At 38.0% G+C, this 19,598-nt stretch overlaps 1 protein-coding gene across 20 annotated transcripts in view; it reads right to left on the bottom strand.

The window, feature by feature from the left end:
- LOC136322824 (E3 ubiquitin-protein ligase TRIM39-like) overlaps positions 1-19,381 on the bottom strand; it is a 243,055-nt gene extending 223,674 nt beyond the window's left edge. For all 20 annotated transcript variants that reach the window (XM_066254733.1, XM_066254828.1, XM_066254982.1 and 17 more), the window contains exons 1-2: positions 19,162-19,381; positions 18,217-18,386 (exon numbers count right to left, since the gene is read on the bottom strand). In XM_066254733.1, the coding sequence (XP_066110830.1) occupies positions 18,217-18,268 (52 nt within the window). In that variant the 5' untranslated portion in view covers positions 18,269-18,386; positions 19,162-19,381. The remainder of the gene's footprint in view (positions 1-18,216; positions 18,387-19,161) is intronic.
- Positions 19,382-19,598: the final 217 nt, after the last annotated feature.

Below are 19,598 nucleotides of genomic sequence, written 5' to 3'. Positions count from 1 at the left end.
TGGGGGCTGTGTCCTCCTTGTTTATTGTCCATGGGTTGGTTGTTAACCACAGTGTATTTGAGTTTCTGTTTTATCTGATCCTGAATGAAGAATATCTTAATATTCATGGCTGCCTAATTTAGGAGAGAGAAAAAACTGGGATTCTCTGACAGAGATACTATTTCTCACTGGATTTTACTGTGCCTGTCACTTAACCTAGAAATTAAATCCAGAAACACATGCAAGAGACAGGTTTTCTAAACATTGTAAATAAGATCCAGCTAAAGCGAACATCTGCTAATGTTGTTTCTGCAATCTGAATAAGACTCGTCTATTTCATGAATAAAGAATATACCTTAAAAATCCATCCCACTGAAATCATCACTGCAATTTGAAAACTACCATGTGATATGTAGGGACATAAAGGTTTAAAATAAATATATGGGAGACAGACGGATATGTGACTGGGGTGTTGACCACACTGCCATGTTCAGATGATATGTTATACAATTCTGCATTTGCCACCTGCAGACATTTATTAACCAAGATCACCCCAATACATTCAATAAAATGATAAAAAAAACTATTTCAAATAGGAGTAATAAAATATATTTATTGAATTATGTTAAAATTTTAAAATATTTATTCTGATATTTTTAAATAAAATTACTCTTGATCCCTATTTACTCATGTGGGCCACTATGAGATATATGTCATATTTAAAATGGCCTTTGAATGTCTATATATATGTATGTACTTCATTCTAATTGCAGTACCTACATTGTACAAAGTTGCTACAACCACTGTACAACAGTTACTGAAAGCCTGCTCTCATAGGTCAATACAGAATTATGTTTTTATGTGGATCTATTCACAACATTCTTGTCCAGCTATTAGCTCTCAACGTTATTGTATCTGAGTGTCTCTTTTAACTCAGGCCTGAAGGAAGTTAAGTAAATCAGATGAAGGGAAAGAAATGACAGTGAGAAAGTTTCTGAATCAAATGACCTTACTTTCTTTGGAGAAAAATTATACACAGAAACTTTAAAAGTACCTATATTTCCAGATATCTTTTTCATAAAATTCATCTGACAAACGGCTCTGTCTCCTTGATTGCAACAGCAAGGTAAATGCTGGGGTAACAATGGGAGAAGTGAAAAAATCAAATGAAGACGACTAATCAGGGTTAAATGGCCAAGACACTGAGACAAAGGCAGATGATCACTGAGAGTGAAGAGAAGGGAATAAGGAACAGGTGAGCAGAGGACAAGGGGAGGAGGTTATCAGTACTTACCTTTCCTCAGTGTGCATTCATCTGAAAAGAAAGTTGAAAAAATAAGAAACTTATTTGGTCTATTTGAAATACTTATGTTTCTGTTATTCCATTTCTCATCTTAACTATGCTCATTGGATGCTTTAAACATCCATATGCTCAGTGAGTCTCAGTGCTGTGGCAGCGACATGGTGCAGAGTGGACACCACACTGTGGAAGGAGCACTGACACACAGCTCCTTCCAGTGACACAGGGTCAGGGGTCTGGGGGCTGCGTCCTCCATGTTTATGTCCACAGACTCAGTTTTAACCACAGTGTGTTTGAGTTTCTCTTTTAATTCATTCCTGAATGAAGAATATCTTAATAATCATGGTGTTGAATGCAAGAAAGAACAGTATTGGGATCATCTGTCACAGATTCTGTTTCTCATTATACCTTCTGGTGTCTTTCCCTTAACATAGAAGAAACATATCTATGTTCACATATATGAGACAGGTTTTCTAAACACTGTAAAGAAGAGGCCGTGAAATCTCTACACCTGCTAATTGTTGTCTCTACATTGTGGCCACGTCTTGTCTATTCCATAAATAAAGACTATATCTTAGAGGTGACACCAGAGAAATGACACCATGAGGGGTGCTCCTGATATCTCTCCTCGAAATTTCAACAAATTCAACAACTAAAGACAGAGGAAAAAACAATCTCAGGAGCACCTGAAATATACACACACCAGACAAAGGTATGATTGGGCAAAAGGGTGGCTGAATATATAATCCACTCTGAAGGAAATAAGACCAGAACGGAGTATTTCTCTCTCCTCACTGATCTGAGGAAGGAGCGCTTTCCTCTGAAGCCAAGTGAAGCGGAGGGTCTGAAAGCAGAGGGAGGAAGCCAGGTGAGGGTGGATGATCAAGCAGATGGAAGAGCACGCCAGCTCTGACTGAAATCGCGAATGTGGGGTAAGCACCGGGGCAGGCTCTGACAGAGGTTACTGGTGCGAGGTGCCCGTGGGAGCCATTGCTGGAGCCAGCAGCTTTGTGTGCTCTCTGATCCACGATCACGCCCTGTGAGACCAGCTCTTCCTGGCACCACTGGCATGGGCACGTGTGCAGCCTGTAGGGCTTAACTCCAAACTATCAGCGATAGGCATCTATGTGGGCTGTTGTCAGCATCTTTGTGCATTTCTAGCTCCACAGCCACCAGCATGGGACGTGCACAAGGGCTGGGTCCCTTGTGCCTGGGACTATTATGGAGGGGCTGATGCAGGTTTTTGAGTGCATTCCCGAATTTGATTTAAAGCACAGGTGTGGTGTGCCTGAGTGGGTGGATGCAGGACTCTCTGTGCACTGCTGAAGTAGTGGGGGCTGTGTGTGCATGTGGCTTGTGTGGGCTACCAAACAATGCACAAGAGTGAAGCCTGTAGAGATTAGATGCGCGGAGCACTGAGCTGTATAGACATGCTCGAGGGCCCTTAGACAGGCACTACATCTGCAATCAGCTCCCCGCCCTGCCTGCTCTCGCTGGCGGCTCTGGTTGGCACAGCCTTACCCAGATCTGTGCTTTGAGTGGTGCTGGGGAAAGGACCTGGCTGCTCTTAGTGCCTCTTGCTCTGCAAGCAATGGCTGGGGCAACCTCACAGCTAAGTCCCCAGGCTGCTAGCTCAGGTGGGAGAGATGGTGGTGGGGAGAGGCACCTGGAAAACTGAGACTGCCATTGTCAGAGCCTCCAAGCCCTCACGAGCGCCGCCTACCAACAGGACGGAAGTGCAGCCTATGTTATTGCCACAGTGACGCAACAGCAGACCTCTGCCCAAGAGCCCCACAGGGGCAAAACCTGTAGTACAGCGCCACCTGCTGAAAATAAAAAGAACCTACCATTCAAAACCAGGAAAAATTACATTTTGATAACGTTTTTTTTCATTTTGGTTCTTTTATCTTCTTTCCTTTTTCTTTCCTTTTCCTTTTGAACTGCATTATCCATGGTTGTTATATTTTTCATTCTTGTTTTTCATGAGGGTTTCATTTCAAAACATTTACTTTTTTTTCTTTTTCTCTCATTCAATCATTCATCATCAATTATATTTTGATTAGTATTTTTCTTTGTGGTATTTTACATGTTTTTGACTTTATTATTTATGTCTTTTGTTATTTTCCCTCAGATTCTACTCCTTGTTCTTTGTAGCTTTAGTTCCAGTTATCATTATAGAATTTGCATTTTTTCACTGTAATTTCAATTTTTATTTTATTTTTTCATTATCTCTTATTAGCCTTATTAACAATGCCAGTCTAAAATACCATTAATGAGAAAAAAATCAAATGTCATGGATACAAAAGACAGAGATGTAGCTTAGATACATGAAGAAAAATCTCTAGAAAAAATTATAATTACTTGAAAACCCTGAAGTTAAATGACTGAAAATTCAAAATTGAACTCCTAAAAATAATCAGGGCAATATAAAAAGTCATGGAAAGGCAATTTAGAGAACTCAAAACACAATTTAGTGAACAAAAATAATACTTCACCATGGAAATTGAAAGGATAAAAAGGAACCAAACAGAGATGAAAAACTCAATATATGAACTGAAAGATAAGGTAACAAGCTTAGCTAATAGAACAGGCCAGATAGAGGAGAAAATTAGTGACATAGAAGACAGGCAAGTGGAGATGCTACAAAAAGAAGAAGAGAGAGACCAAAGAATTGTCAAAAAATGAGAAAGCCCTACGGGAATTGTCTGACTCCATCAGAAAGAGAAACATAAGAATAATGAGTATATCAGAAAGAGAAGAGAGAGAAAACAGAATGGAGAACATATTCAAACAAATAATTGATGAGAACTTCCCAAGCCTGTGGAAAGAATTGGAGCCTTGAATCCAAGAAGCAAACATAACACTGAGTTACCTTACCCCAAACAGGCCTACTCCAAGGCACATCATAATAAAATTATCACAAACCAATGACAAAGAAAAAATCCTCAAGACAGCCAGGGAGAAAAAGAATACAACATATAAAGGAAGGCTCATTAGGCTATCATCAGATTTCTCAGCAGAAACTTTACAAGCCAGAAGAAAGTGGTCCCCAATATTTATAGTACTGAAAGAGAGAAACTTCCAGCCAAGAATACATATCTATCAAAGCTGTCCCTCAAATACAAAGAGGAAATAAAAACATTCACATATATAGAGAAGATGAGGAAATTTATCACCAGAAAACCCTCACTTCAGGAAATACTAAAGGGAGTTTTCCAACCAGATACAAAGAACAAAACAAAACAAAATCACAAGTAAAACTCCAACAAGATCACAATAAGAACAAGATTAATATGTGACAACAAAAACAAAAAATGGAAGAGGACAAAGATTAACAGTAGCAAAGGAAGATGGAATGCAGAAGCACTCAAGATAATGTACTACAAAAAATATGATATATATCCTTTCTATAACCTAATTGTAACCTCCTCTGATAAAAACCACTATAGAAACCCATGAGTTAATAATGAAGAAACAGAGAAAAAAAGTATGGAATACAAACAAACAAAATCAAATGACAATAAAACAAAAGAGAAGAACCAAACAAGATAAAAGCTATCAGAAACCAATATATATATTATAAAATGGCAATAGGAAACCCTCAAGGGTCAATAATTATACTAAATGTAAATGGATTGAACTCACCAATAAAAAGACACAGAGTAGCAAAGTGGATCAAAAAAGAAAATCCATCAGTGTGCTGCCTTCAAGAAACACATTTATGCTACAAGGATAAAAACAAATTCAAAGTGAAAGATTGAAAAATGATTCTCCAAGCAAATAATATCCAAAGAAAAGCAAGTGTAGCCATACTCATCTAACAATGCCGACTACAATACAGCAAAGTAATCAGAGACAAAGACGGTCTCTTCATAATGATCAAAGGGACATTGAATCAAGAAGACAGAATACTTCTTAATACAATGTGTCCGTAAAGTCATCGTGCACTTTTGACAGGTCACAGGAAAGCAACAAAAGATGATAGAAATGTGAAATCTGCACCAAATAAAAGGAAAATCCTCCCAGTTTCTGTAGGATGATGTGGCAGTATGTGTGCATGCAGAGATGATGATGAAACACCACATATACAGCAGAGCAGCCCATGGCCATGCCAGTCGAGATGTGGACACTACAGAGGAAAGTTCAGTGTGTTTTGTGGTTCAACAAATTCGAATCCATGACCAAAGTGCAACATGAATATAGGTGCGTTTTTAATGAAGCATCACCACATAGGAATAACATTAGTCGGTGGGAAAAGCAGTTGAAGGAAACCGGCAGTTTGGTGGAGAAACCCCATTCTGGTAGACCATCAGTCAGTGATGAGTCTGTAGAGGCTATATGGGATAGCTACATAAGGAGCTCTAAAAAGTCTGTGCGTGAGCCCACATCGAACTGCACTGAATAGGTATGAATTTGGGAGAGTTTTCCTTTTATTTGGTACAGATTTCACATTTCTATTGTCTTTTGTTGCTTTCCTGTGACCGGTCAAAAGTGCACCATGACTTTACAGACACACTGTATACAGTGCACCAAACCAAGGAGCACCAAAATATATAAGACATCTACTAACAGATCTGAAAATAAAAACTGACAAAAATGCAGTCATACTTGAAGACCTTAATACACTGCTGACAGCTCTAGATCATTCATCCAAACAGAAAATTAATAAAGAAATATTGGCCTTAAATGAAACACTAGAACAATTGGATAGGATAGACATCTACAGGACATTTTATCCCAGTACATCAGAGTATACATTTTTCTTCAGTGTACATGAAACATTCTCAAGAATTGACCATAAGTTGGACCACAAAACTAAAATCAACAAATTCAGAAAGATTGAAATTGTATCAAGCATCTTCTGTGACGATAGCTTCTAAAACTAGAGTTCAGCTGCAAAAAAGAAGTAAATAAACCCACAAAAATGTAGAAATTAAACAACATACTGTTATAAAATGAGTGGATCAAAGAAGAAATAAAAGCAGTGATCAAAAGATATATACTGACAAATGAAAATGATAACATGACATATCAGAATCTGTGGGACGCAGCAAAAGCGGTAATAAAAGGGCAGTTCATATCACTTCAGGCCTATATGAACAAACAAGAGAGAGCCCAAGTAAACCACATAACTTCATATCTTAAGAAACTAGAAAAGGGCCCTGGCCGGTTGGCTCAGCGGTAGAGCGTCAGCCTGGCGTGCAGGGGACCCGGGTTTGATTCCCATCCAGGGCAAACAAGGAGAAGCGCCCATTTGCTTCTCCACCCCCGCCCCCTCCTTCCTCTCTGTCTCTCTCTTCCCCTCCCGCAGCCAAGGCTCCATTGGAGCACAAATGGCCCGGGCGCTGTGGATGGCTCCTTGGCCTCTGCCCCAGGTGCTAGAGTGGCTCTGGTCGCGGCAGAGCATCGCCCCCTTGTGGGCAGAGCATCGCCCCTGGTGAGCATGCCGGGTGGATCCCGGTCGGGCGCATGCGGGAGTCTGTCTGACTGTCTCTCCCTGTTTTCAGCTTCAGAAAAATACAAAAAAGAAAAAAAAAAGAAACTAGAAAAGAAGAACAAAGGCCACCCAAAACAAGCAAAAAAAAAAAAAAAGAAATAATAAAACTCAGAGCAGAAATAAGTGAAATAGAGAACAGAGAAACTATAGAAAAAATCAATTAAGCAAGGAGCTGATACTTTGAAAAGATGAATAGATGACTGGATAAAGAAGATGTGGCACTTATACACTATGGAATACTACTCAGCCATAAGAAATGATGACATCGGAACATTTACAGCAAAATGGTGGGATCTTGATAACATGATACGAAGTGAAATAAGTAAATCAGAAAAAAACAGGAACTGTATTATTCCATACATAGGTGGGACATAATAGTGAAACTAAGAGACATTGATAAGAGTGTGGTGGTTACGGGGGGGAGGGGGGAATGGGAGAGGGAAAGGGGGTGGGGAGGGGCACAAAGAAAACTAGATAGAAGGTGACAGAGGACAATCTGACTTTGGGTGGTGGGTATGCAACATAATTGAATGACAAGATAACCTGGACTTGTTATCTTTGAATATATGTATCCTGATTTATTGATGTCACCCCATTAAAAAAATAAAATTATTAAAAAAAAAAAAAAAAGATCAACAAGATTGGCAAACGCTTGGCAGGAATCACTAAAGAAAATTAAAGAAAGGACTCATATAAACAAAAAACAAAATGAAAGAGGAGAAATCACCACAGATTATACAGATATACAAAGAATTATCGTAGAATACTATGAAAAACTATATGCCACCAAATTTAACAATCTAGAAGAAATGGATAAATTCCTAGAACAATACAATCTTCCTAGACTGAGTCATGAAAAAACAGAAAGCCTAAACAGACCATTAGGCAAGGAGGAAATAGAAACAACTATCAAAGACCACCCAAAACATGTAAGTCAGGGCCAGATGGCTATTGTAGTGAATTTTATCATACATTCAAAGAAGATTTGGTTCCTATTCTACTCAAAGTCTTCCAAAAAATTGAAGAAGAAGCAATACTTCCCAACACATTTTATTAGGCCAATGTAACCCTCATACCAAAACATGGCAAGGACAATACACACAAAACTACAAACCAATATCTCTAATGAATACAGATGCTAAAATACTAAACAAAATACTAGCAAATTGAATGCAACAACACAGTAAAAGAGTAATTTATCATGATCAAGTGGGATTCATCCCAGAACCACAAGGTGGTTCAACATATATAAAATAGTTAACTAAATATACCATATCAACAAAACAAAGAACAAAAAACATATGATCCTATCAATAGATGCAGAAAAGGCATTCTATAAAATACAACATATTTTGTTTAAAACACTTAACAAAATAGGTACAGAAGAAAAATACCTAAACATAATAAAGGACATTTATGATAAACTATCAACTAACATCATATTAAATAGCAAAACGCTAAAAAATTTTCTTCTAAAATGAGGAAGATGACAAGGCTGCCCACTCTCCACTATTATTCACTGGAGTACTTGAAGTTCTAGCCAGAGCAATCAGACAAGACAAATAAAAAAAAGTCATTCATATTGGGAAAAAAGAAGCAAAGGTTTCACTTTTTGCAGATGATATGATCCTGTACATTGAAAACCCCAAAGACTCCACAAAAAGACTATTAGAAACAATAAACCAATACAGAAAGGTCACAGGATACAAAATTAATATATGGATGTCTATTGCCTTCTTTTATGCCATCAATGAATCTTCAGAAAATGAATTAAAAAAATAATCTTTTTTATGGTTACAACAACAGCAAAATACCTAGAAATAAACATAAAAAAGAATGTAAAGAACCTATATAGTGAAAAATACAAAGGATTGTTAAAAGAAATAAAAAAAGATACAGTGAAATGGACAAATATTCCTTGTTCTTGGATAGGAAGAATAAATATAGTTAAAATGATCATATTACCCAAAGCAATATACAAATTTAATGCAATTCACATCAAAATTCCAAAGTCATTTTTAAAAAAAATGGGACAAAAAATCATCAAGTTAATATAGAACTATAAAAAACCCATAGAGCCAAAGAAATCCTAAGAAAAAAGACGAAGCTGGGAACATTATAATACCTGACTTCAAATTATATGAGAGTCACGATAATCAAAACAGCATGGTATTGGGCAGAAAATAGATACTCAGACCAATGGAACAGAACAGAGAGCCCAGAAATAAAATCACATATATATGGTGAAATCATCTGTGATAAAAGAGCCAAAATCACACAAAGGAGAAAAGAAAGCCTCTTCAATAAATGGTGCTGGGCAAACTGGAAAGCCACGAACAAAAGAATGAAATTCGACTACAGTTTGTTTCCTTCTACCAAAATTAATTCAAAACATATCAAAGAACTAAAAATAAAATTTGAAACAATAAAATACATAGAAAAAAATATAGATACTAAAGTCTCTATGACTTTGGTCATAGAGAACATTTTATAAATTTGACTTCAAATGCTAGGGAAGTGAAGGCAAAGATAAACAAATTGGACTACATCAGACTAAGAAGCTTTTGCACAGCAAAAGAAACTGACCACAAAACAAAAAGCAAACTAAATGGGAGATGATATTTTTAAATACAGCTCAGATAAGGGCCTAATATCCAAAATATACAAAGAACTCACAAAACTTAACAACAAACAAGCAAACAATCCAATAAAATAATGAGAGGAGGACATGAACGGACACTTCTCCCAGGAAGAAATACAAATGGCCAACAGATATATGAAAAGATGCTCATCTTCATTAGCTATTAGAGAAATGCAAATCAAACTACAATGAGTTACCACCTCATACCTGTTAGATTCACTATTATCAACAAGACAGGTAATAACAAGTGTTGGAGAGGCTGTGGAGAAAAAGGAACCCTCATTCACTGTTGGTGGGAAAGTAAAGTAGTACAACCATTATGGAAGGAAGTAGAGTGGTTTCTCAAAAAATTAAGAATAGAACTACCACATGACCCAGCAATCCCTCTACTGGGTATATACCCCCAAAACTCAAAAACACTGGCATGTAAAGACACATGCAACCCCATGTTAACTGCAGCATTGTTCACAGTGGCCAAGTCATGGAAACAACCAAAAAGTCCTTCAATAGAATATTGGATAAAGAAGATGTGGTACATATATATCATACTATGGAATACTACTCAGCCATAAGGAATGATGACATAGTATTATTAATGACAACAAGGTTGGACCTTGATAATGTTATACTTAGTGAAATAAGTAAATTAGAAAAAACTAGAAACTGTGATTTCATACATAGGTGGGATACAAAATTGAGACTCATGGACATGGATAAGAGTGCAGTGGTTACCAGGAGGAGGGGAAGGGAGGGGACCGAGGTTGTGGGTGACAGAAAACCAAATAAATGGTGACAGAGGACAATTTGACTTTGGGTGCTGAGTATACAACATAATCAAATGTCAAAATGATTTGGAGATGTTTTCTGTGAATCTAAGTACTCTAATTGGTCAATGTCATCCCATTAAAATTAGTTGTCTAAAAAAAAAAAGAATATGTCTTGAAAATCCATTCCACTGAAATCATCATTATATTTTTTAAAATAACATGTTACATGTTCGGACATAAATGTTAAATAACTTTTTTGGGTGCAGTACTAAGTAGTGGTGTAGACTTCTCTTGGAATAGTACCTGACCTCTTAGAGATACGAGATTGACTTGAGTGAAGAACATATGAATAAAGATCCCAAAGGAAGAACAATTTGATAAATTAATATTAAATTAATACAATTGAAAAAAGAATAATTACTATGGTTGCAAAGAGAAAATAACCAGGCACAATCATATAAAATTATTTATATAGTTTGGATCACATGAGAACATGGTTCAGGGAAGTAGAATAGGAAGCCTGAAGATTATACTTGACTGTGGTCTGTTCAGTATGTTTAAAAGTTCAATAGGAGGCCCTGGCCTGTTGGCTCAGCGGTAGAGCATCGGCCTAGCGTGCGGAGCACCCGGGTTCGATTCCCGGCCAGGGCACACAGTAGAAGCACCCATTTGCTTCTCCACCCCCCACCCTCCTTCCTCTCTCTCTCTCTTCCCCTCCCGCAGCCAAGGCTCCATTGGAGCAAAGATGGCCTGGGCGCTGGGGATGGCTCTGTGGCCTCTGCCTCAGGTGCTAGAGTGGCTCTGGTCGCAACATGGCGACGCCCAGGATGGGCAGAGCATCGCCCCCTGGTGGGCAGAGCATCGCCCCTGGTGGGCGTGCCGGGTGGATCCCGGTCGGGCGCATGTGGGAGTCTGACTGTCTCTCCCTGTTTCCAGCTTCAGAAAAATGAAAAAAATAAAATAAAATAAAATAAAAAAATAAAAGTTCAATAGGAGAGAAAGCTTAAATCAGATAATTTGATGTCTGATCTCTTCCAATAAGAGCTCAAATATTGGTCCTGGCCAGTGGCTCAATGGTAAAGTGTCAGCCCAGTGTGTGGGTGTCCCGGGTTTGATTCATGATTAGGGCACACAGGAAAAGTGCTCATCAGCTTCATCATACCTCTCATTCTCTCTCTCTTTCACTTCCCACAGCCATGGCTTGATTATAGTGAGTTGGCCCTGGGACCTGAGAATGGTTACATGGCCTCCACCTTACATGCTAAGAACACCTCAGTTGCTGAGCAATGGAGCAATGCCTCAGATGGGCAGAACATCACCCCTAGTGGGCTTGCCAGGAGGATACATGTTAGGGCACAGGTGGGAGTCTATCTCTCTGCTTCTTTTCCTCTAACTAAATTTAAAAAAAGAGGAAGAATTAGAATATTATCATCTACACAATGGGCACTACAATCTGGAGATCATGCTGGAGAACCCAAGTGAAAGGAAGTTTTCTAGAAGATCTTTTGAATGTAAAAAAGCACATTTTTCTTAACCCAATTCTCTTTATCTCATCAACATTTAAGTGAAATTATAGGACTCATCTGGAAGAAAGAAGAAACCTAAGAATATATAGTAAATGAAGGAAGGGGAATGAGAAAGGTAGAGGTGGAGGATGAGAAGGAAGATGAACATGGGAGAATTCTATGAGGCAGAAATAAAAATGGATAGTAAAATTTAAAATCATGGACAAAGAGCAAAGATAGGGGTGGGTAATAAATTAAACAACAGACAACAGTTAAGAAAAAAAGTATTTTTTTGTATTTTCCTGAAGTGAGAAGTGGGAGGCAGAGAGACAGACTCCTGCATGCACCTGACTGGGATCCACTGGAAATGCCCACCAGGGGGCTATGCTCTGCCCATCATTGATGTTGCTCTATTGCAACCGGAGCCATTCAAGCACTTGAGGAGGAGGCCATGGAGCCGTCCTCAGTGCTGGAGCCATCTTTGCTCCAATGGAGCCTTGGCTGCGGGACGGGAAGAGAGAGACAGAGAGAAAGGAGAGGGGGAGGGGTGAAGAAGTAGATGGGCACTCCTCCTTTGTGCCCTGGGTGGGAATCAAACCCGGGACTTCCATATACTGGGCGGACGCTCTACCACTGAGCCAATTTGCCAGGGAGGTAAAGAAATCTTTTCTATGAAATATATCACTAAAGGAGTATCAGTCTGAGAAAAGTTACCATTTTTTTTCTTAAGTTCTTTTGAAAGAAAAATAGAAATCTTTTGTAAATATAATAGAAATAGACTCTAAAAATTAAGACCAGTTGAAAATGACCAATTCAAAATCAATTAGTATTATGAACATAATGAGAAAAAGTAATAAGGAAACGAAACAAAACTAAAAAATAGTCAAGAGATCATTTTTTTTTTATTTTTAGAAAAAAAGATGAAAATATATGACATCTTTTCAAGTGACTAGGTAAAAGGGAGATGTTGCAGAAGTGTCAGAGACCACCTAGAACATTTTCTCCAACCTTTATGAAAGGTCAGGTTCACGACGGTGACAGGGGAGTGACAGTAAACGCCCCATCCGTTCACACTGTTTCTGTTGGCTAGTCCCATGGAACCGGCTCAATACACTGAAGAGATCTATACCAGGTGGAATGTTCAAGAGTATAACTGAATATCAGTAAATGAAGCTGAGTTTATTAGTCTTGAGAGTATAATTGCATTGTCATTAGAAAGGGAGGATATTGAATCTTGAATTTCTACATTATATTTTCTTTTGTGTGTGGAAACCAGCAGGAGACCAGGTGAGGGCAGGATGGCTCCCATTTCTGAAAGCAGTAAACTGAAGGGAGGTCGTGCTGGGTGAACAGGAATGCACATTTATTCCAAGAAGTATTATCCTGGGCAGTGAGAGGGGCAGGAAGTCATGACCCTAACGCCAGATTCCCACCACTGCTCTGATCCCGGCATCTCCTCAGCTGCTCTGTGCACAGTGATCATTCCTGTGCTAGTGTCCCCAGTGGGTGAGGGAACACTCTCCCTTGTGGGTGTGTCATTATAGGCTAATCATTCATCTTTGTCACAACCATAAAAGGACCTTACACATTTGACCTGTTTACAGTTCATACAGATCAGTTCTAATTCTGCCTAATTAACCCACTCAGTTAAACAGCTCATCAAAATTGATAGTCTATTATGTATTTAAAATTAAAATAGGGGGTTTTCCAACCAGATTCAAAGAACAAAAGAAAACAACACCACAAGTAACAGCTCCACCAAGAACACAATAAAACCAAACTTAAACTGTGACAACAAAGGAAAAAAAGGGGGGAGAGGATGGAGATTAACAGTAGCAAAGGATGATGAAGTGCAGAAATACTTATAAGATAGGGTACTACAATGAATATGGTAGGTACTCTTTTCATTACTTAATGGTAACCACCCTTAAAAAAACCACCACAAAAACACTTGACTTAAAAAAGGTAGCAACAGAGGAAAGAAGTATGGAACACAAACAAACAAAAACAAATGATAGAAAAACAAAAGAGAAGAATCAAACTAGATACAAAACTAACAGAAAGCAATTTATAAAATGGCAGTAGGGAACACACAAGTATCAATAATTACACTAAATGTAAATGGATTAAACTTACCAATAAAAAGACACAGAGTAGCAGAATGGATTAAAAAAGAAAATCCAACTATATGCTGCCTACAAGAAACACATCTAAGCAACAAGGATAAAAACAAATTCAAAGTGAAAGGCTGGAAAACAATACTTCAAGCAAACAACACCCAAAAAAAAGCAGGCGTAGCAATACTCATATCTAATAATGCTGACTACAAGACAAAAAAAGTACTCAGAGACAAAAATGGTCATTTCATAATGATTAAGGGGAAACTAATCAAGAAGACATAACAATCCTTAATATATATGCACCAAACCAAGGAGCACCAAAATATATAAGACAGCTACTTATTGACCTTAAAACAAAAACTAACAAAAATACAATCATACTTGGAGACCTCAATACACCGCTGACGGCTCTAGATCGGTCATCCAAACAGAGAATCAATAAAGATATAGTGGCCTTAAACGAAATACTAGAACACCTGGATATGATAGACATCTACAGGACACTTCATCCCAAAGCGACAGAGTATACATTTTTCTCTAGTGTACATGGAACATTCTCAAGAATTGACCATATGTTGGGCCACAAAGACAATATCAGCAAATTTAGAAAAATTGAAATCGTACCAAGCATATTTTCTGATCATAAAGCCTTGAAACTAGAATTCAACTGCAAAAAAGAGGGGAAAAAACCCACAAAAATGTGGAAACTAAACAACATACTTCTAAAAAATGAATGGGTCAAAGAAGAAATAAGCGCAGAAATCAAAAGATATATACAGACAAATGAAAATGAAAATACGACATATCAGAATCTCTGGGATGCAGCAAAAGCAGTAATAAGAGGAAAGTTCATATCACTTCAGGCCTATATGAACAAACAAGAGAGAGCCGAAGTAAACCACTTAACTTCACACCTTAAGGAATTAGAAAAAGAAGAACAAAGACAACCCAAAACCAGCCGAAGAAAGGAGATAATAAAAATCAGAGCAGAAATAAATGAAATAGAGAACAGAAAAACTATAGAAAAAAATCAATAAAACAAGGAGCTGGTTCTTTGAAAAGATCAACAAAATTAACAAACCCTTGGCAAGACTCACCAAGGAAAAAAGACACAGGACTCAAATAAATAAAATCCAAAATGAAAGAGGAGAGATCACCACAGACATCATAGATATACAAAGAATTATTGTAGAATACTATGAAAAATTATATGCCACCAAATACAACAATCTAGAAGAAATGGATAAATTCCTAGAACAATACAACCTTCCTAGACTGAGTCATGAAGAAGCAGAAAGCCTAAACAGACCAATCAGCAGGGAGGAAATAGAAAAAACTATTAAAAATCTCCCCAAAAATAAAAGTCCAGGCCCAGACGGTTATACTAGCGAATTCTATCAAACATTCAAAGAAGACTTGGTTCCTATTCTACTCAAAGTCTTCCAAAAAATTGAAGAAGAAGCAATACTTCCAAACACATTTTATGAGGCCAACATAACCCTCATACCAAAACCTGGCAAGGATGGCACAAAGAAAGAAAACTACAGACCAATATCTCTAATGAATACAGATGCTAAAATACTAAACAAAATACTGGCAAACCGAATACAACAACATATTAAAAAAATAATACATCATGATCAAGTGGGATTCATCCCAGAATCTCAAGGATGGTTCAACATACGCAAAACGGTTAACGTAATACACCATATCAACAAAACAAAGAACAAAAACCACATGATCTTATCAATAGATGCAGAAAAGGCTTTTGATAAAATACAACACAATTTTATGTTTAAGACTCTCAACAAAATGGGTATAGAAGGAAAATATCTCAACATGATAAAGGCCATATATGATAAACCATCAGCCAACATCCTATTAAACGGCATAAAACTGAGGACTTTCTACCTTAAATCAGGAACAAGACAGGGTTGTCCACTCTCTCCACTCTTATTCAACGTGGTGCTAGAAGTTCTGGCCAGAGCAATCAGACAAGACAAAGAAATAAAAGGCATCCATATTGGAAAAGAAGAAGTAAAGCTATCACTTTTTGCTGATGATATGATCCTATACATCGAAAACCCGAAGGACTCCACAAAAAGATTATTAGAAACAATAAACCAATACAGTAAGGTCGCAGGATACAAAATTAACATACAAAAGTCCATAGCCTTTCTATATGCCAACAATGAAATATTAGAAAATGAACTAAAAAAAATAATCCCCTTCACGATTGCAACAAAAAAAATAAAATACCTAGGAATAAACATAACAAAGAACGTAAAGGACCTATATAATGAAAATTACAAAGCATTGTTAAGGGAAATCGAAAAAGATACAATGAGATGGAAAAATATTCCTTGTTCTTGGATAGGAAGAATAAATATAATCAAAATGGCCATATTACCCAAAGCAATATACAAATTTAATGCAATTCCCATCAAAATCCCTATGAGATTTTTTAAAGAAATGGAACAAAAAATCATCAGATTTATATGGAACTATAAAAAACCCCGAATAGCCAAAACAATCCTAAGGAAAAAGAATGAAGCTGGGGGCATTACAATACCTGACTTTAAACTATATTATAGGGCCATGATAATCAAAACAGCATGGTATTGGCAGAAAAATAGACACTCAGACCAATGGAACAGAATAGAAAGCCCAGAAATAAAACCACATATATATGGTCAAATAATCTTTGATAAAGGGGCCAACAACACACAATAGAGAAAAGAAAGCCTCTTCAACAAATGGTGTTGGGAAAACTGGAAAGCCACATGCAAAAGAATGAAACTCGACTACAGCCTGTCCCCGTGTACTAAAATTAATTCAAAATGGATCAAAGACCTAAATATAAGACCTGAAACAATAAAGTACATAGAAGAAGACATAGGTACTAAAATCATGGACCTGGGTTTTAAAGAACATTTTATGATCTTGACTCCAATGGCAAGAGAAGTGAAGGCAAAGATAAATGAATGGGACTACATCAGAATTAAAAGTTTTTGCTCAGCAAGAGAAACTGATATCAAAATAAACAGACAGCCAACTATATGGGAACTGATATTTTCAAACGACAGCTCAGATAAGGGCCTAATATCCAAAATTTACAAAGAACTCATAAAACTCAACAACAAACAAACAAACAATCCAATAAAAAAATGGGAAGAGGACATGAACAGACACTTCTCCCAGGAAGAGATACAAATGGCCAACAGATATATGAAAAGATGCTCAGCTTTATTAGTTATTAGAGAAATGCAAATCAAAACTACAATGAGATACCACCTCACTCCTGTTAGATTAGCTATTATCAACAAGACGGGTAATAGCAAATGTTGGAGAGGCTGTGGAGAAAAAGGAACCCTCATTCACTGTTGGTGGGACTGTAAAGTAGTACAACCATTATGGAGGAAAGTATGGTGGTTCCTCAAAAAACTGCAAATAGAACTACCTTATGACCCAGCAATCCCTCTACTGGGTATATACCCCAAAACCTCAGAAACATTGATACGTGAAGACACATGTAGCCCCATGTTCATTGCAGCACTGTACACAGTGGCCAAGACATGGAAACAACCAAAAAGCCCTTCAATAGAAGACTGGATAAAGAAGATGTGGCACATATACACTATGGAATACTACTCAGCCATAAGAAATGATGACATCGGATCATTTACAGCAAAATGGTGGGATCTTGATAACATTATAAGGAGTGAAATAAGTAAATCAGAAAAAAACAAGGACTACATGATTCCATACATTGGTGGAACATAAAAATGAGACTGAGAGACATGGACAAGAGTGTGGTGGTTACCAAGGGTGGGGGGGGAGGGAGGACATGGGAGGGAGGGAGGGAGAGAGTTAGGGGGAGGGGGAGGGGCACAGAGAACTAGATAGAGGGTGACGGAGGACAATCTGACTTTGGGCGAGGGGTTTGCAACATAATTTGATGACAAAATAACCTAGACATGTTTTCTTTGAATATATGTACCCTGATTTATTAATGTCATCCCATTACCATTAATAAAAATTTATTTAAAAAAATAAATAAATAAATAAATAAAATTAAAATAATCCGCACATATTACAAAGGTTTCTTTTCCACAAACTAAGTATCTTTAATTTATTTAACAATTTTCCTGAATTGGAGTTTGGTAACCCAGCAAATTCTGACGACTAACACTTCATGTACTCACCAATGCTGATTCCCAAGGTTAACACAGGTTTGCTGTGAACACTGAGTGATGGGATGTTTGAAGGAGATTATGAGAGCCCTTCTGTGGAAACTACTTTCTTTACAAACACACCAGATAACTCTATGAGAGTCTTCTTGGTTCTATTCAGACATTCAGTGCCTGAAATATCCAGCCCGATCGCTTCACTCATGTTTAAACTTACCGTTTTCTTTGGGCTCCTCAGAGTCTTCATTATTTGAAGGTGTCTGTTCCATGATTAGAAGTGCAGCTGAGGTATTCTTCTGTGAAATAGTTATAGTGCAAAAATGGAATCACAAAGACTTTTTTGTTGATTCCTCTGTAAATTAAAACAGCGTTCTCCTCACTTCCTTCCTGCAAACAAACAGAATCAAGACCCAGATCAGTTTCCTCAGGAGAAGTGACCTTCATCACTTTCTAGGGTACAGCAGAGACTGGCGTCTGGGCGTGACCCACAGTTGGGAACTGAGGACAGGGTTAGGATGGGGGGGAGCCTCTCCCCTGGATCATGGGTGGGCTTTGACCAAGGTCACCTCCCCTGGCAGCAGCTCCCCGGGAAGTGGAGGATGCCCTGTCTGTCACAGGCCTGCTCTCACCCCCAAGTTCCTTCCTCAGAGCAGTGTGAGAAGCTGAAAAGTGTAAGGAAGACTCTGGCTCTTTAGAAGGTTTGCCTGAGTGAATTCCTGATGGGATTTGGGTGAGTGATTGCATTCCAGAAGGGGGCGCGGGGGAAAGAGAGTGAGAGTGTTCTTACCCGACAGAAAGTGAAAGACGCTGATGGTAAAAAAACTGAGGGATGTCAGGATGACACAGGACAGAGAAGGGACCCAGAAACTATAGCAATCCAGCCAGACACGTTCTCAGGACCAGAGAGACTAAGATTACAGTCTAGTGTTTAAGACAGATAGGATTAGAGCTAGAAGAATTCTTAAGGTTTTCTAAAGGGAGAAATAAATTAGAACAATATAATCAAATTATGAAGGTCAAATATGCTAAATTTAGGCCCTTTTCTGTCAATTTTTTGTGGTTTCTTTTGACATCTTAGGTTCTGCATAAACACACACACACACACACACACACACACACACTGCTCTTCCTTACCATAATAAAATATTCTGTTTAGATTTACCTGGCAGAGCCATCAACAGAAATGTATCAGTTTCTGAGGGTCACAGGACATCTTTCTCCTGTAAAGCCTCTTCTGCAACATGGAAGCTCACCACCTGGAAGTTACGCTCAGAGGCCCGGAGGTCTCCTCCCTGCGCGGCCCCAGCGCGGATGTGAGAGGAGCTTCCAGATGTGGAGAGCAGCTGGGGACTGCAGACTGCACTTTGCTCCCTCATTCCTGTGATGGTGATAGAGACCTCACCTGGCCATAAAGCCAACTATATAATCTAGATATTACTTCTGTGCTCATATAAACACACACACACACACACACCTCTAAGAATGGCTGTCTCTTTGCCTGCTTTTGTTTCTTTTAATACTATTTTCAAGATGATAGTATACAGTAGGGATTTACAAGAAACATTCTCAGATGTATGTATTTACCTTGTTCAGAGTAAG

This window comes from Saccopteryx bilineata, chromosome 1, assembly GCF_036850765.1.
Source record: "Saccopteryx bilineata isolate mSacBil1 chromosome 1, mSacBil1_pri_phased_curated, whole genome shotgun sequence".
NCBI lineage: Eukaryota > Metazoa > Chordata > Mammalia > Chiroptera > Emballonuridae > Saccopteryx > Saccopteryx bilineata.
The sequence above is the reverse complement of the archived record's forward strand: the minus strand, read 5'-3'. Positions and strand labels throughout refer to the sequence as shown.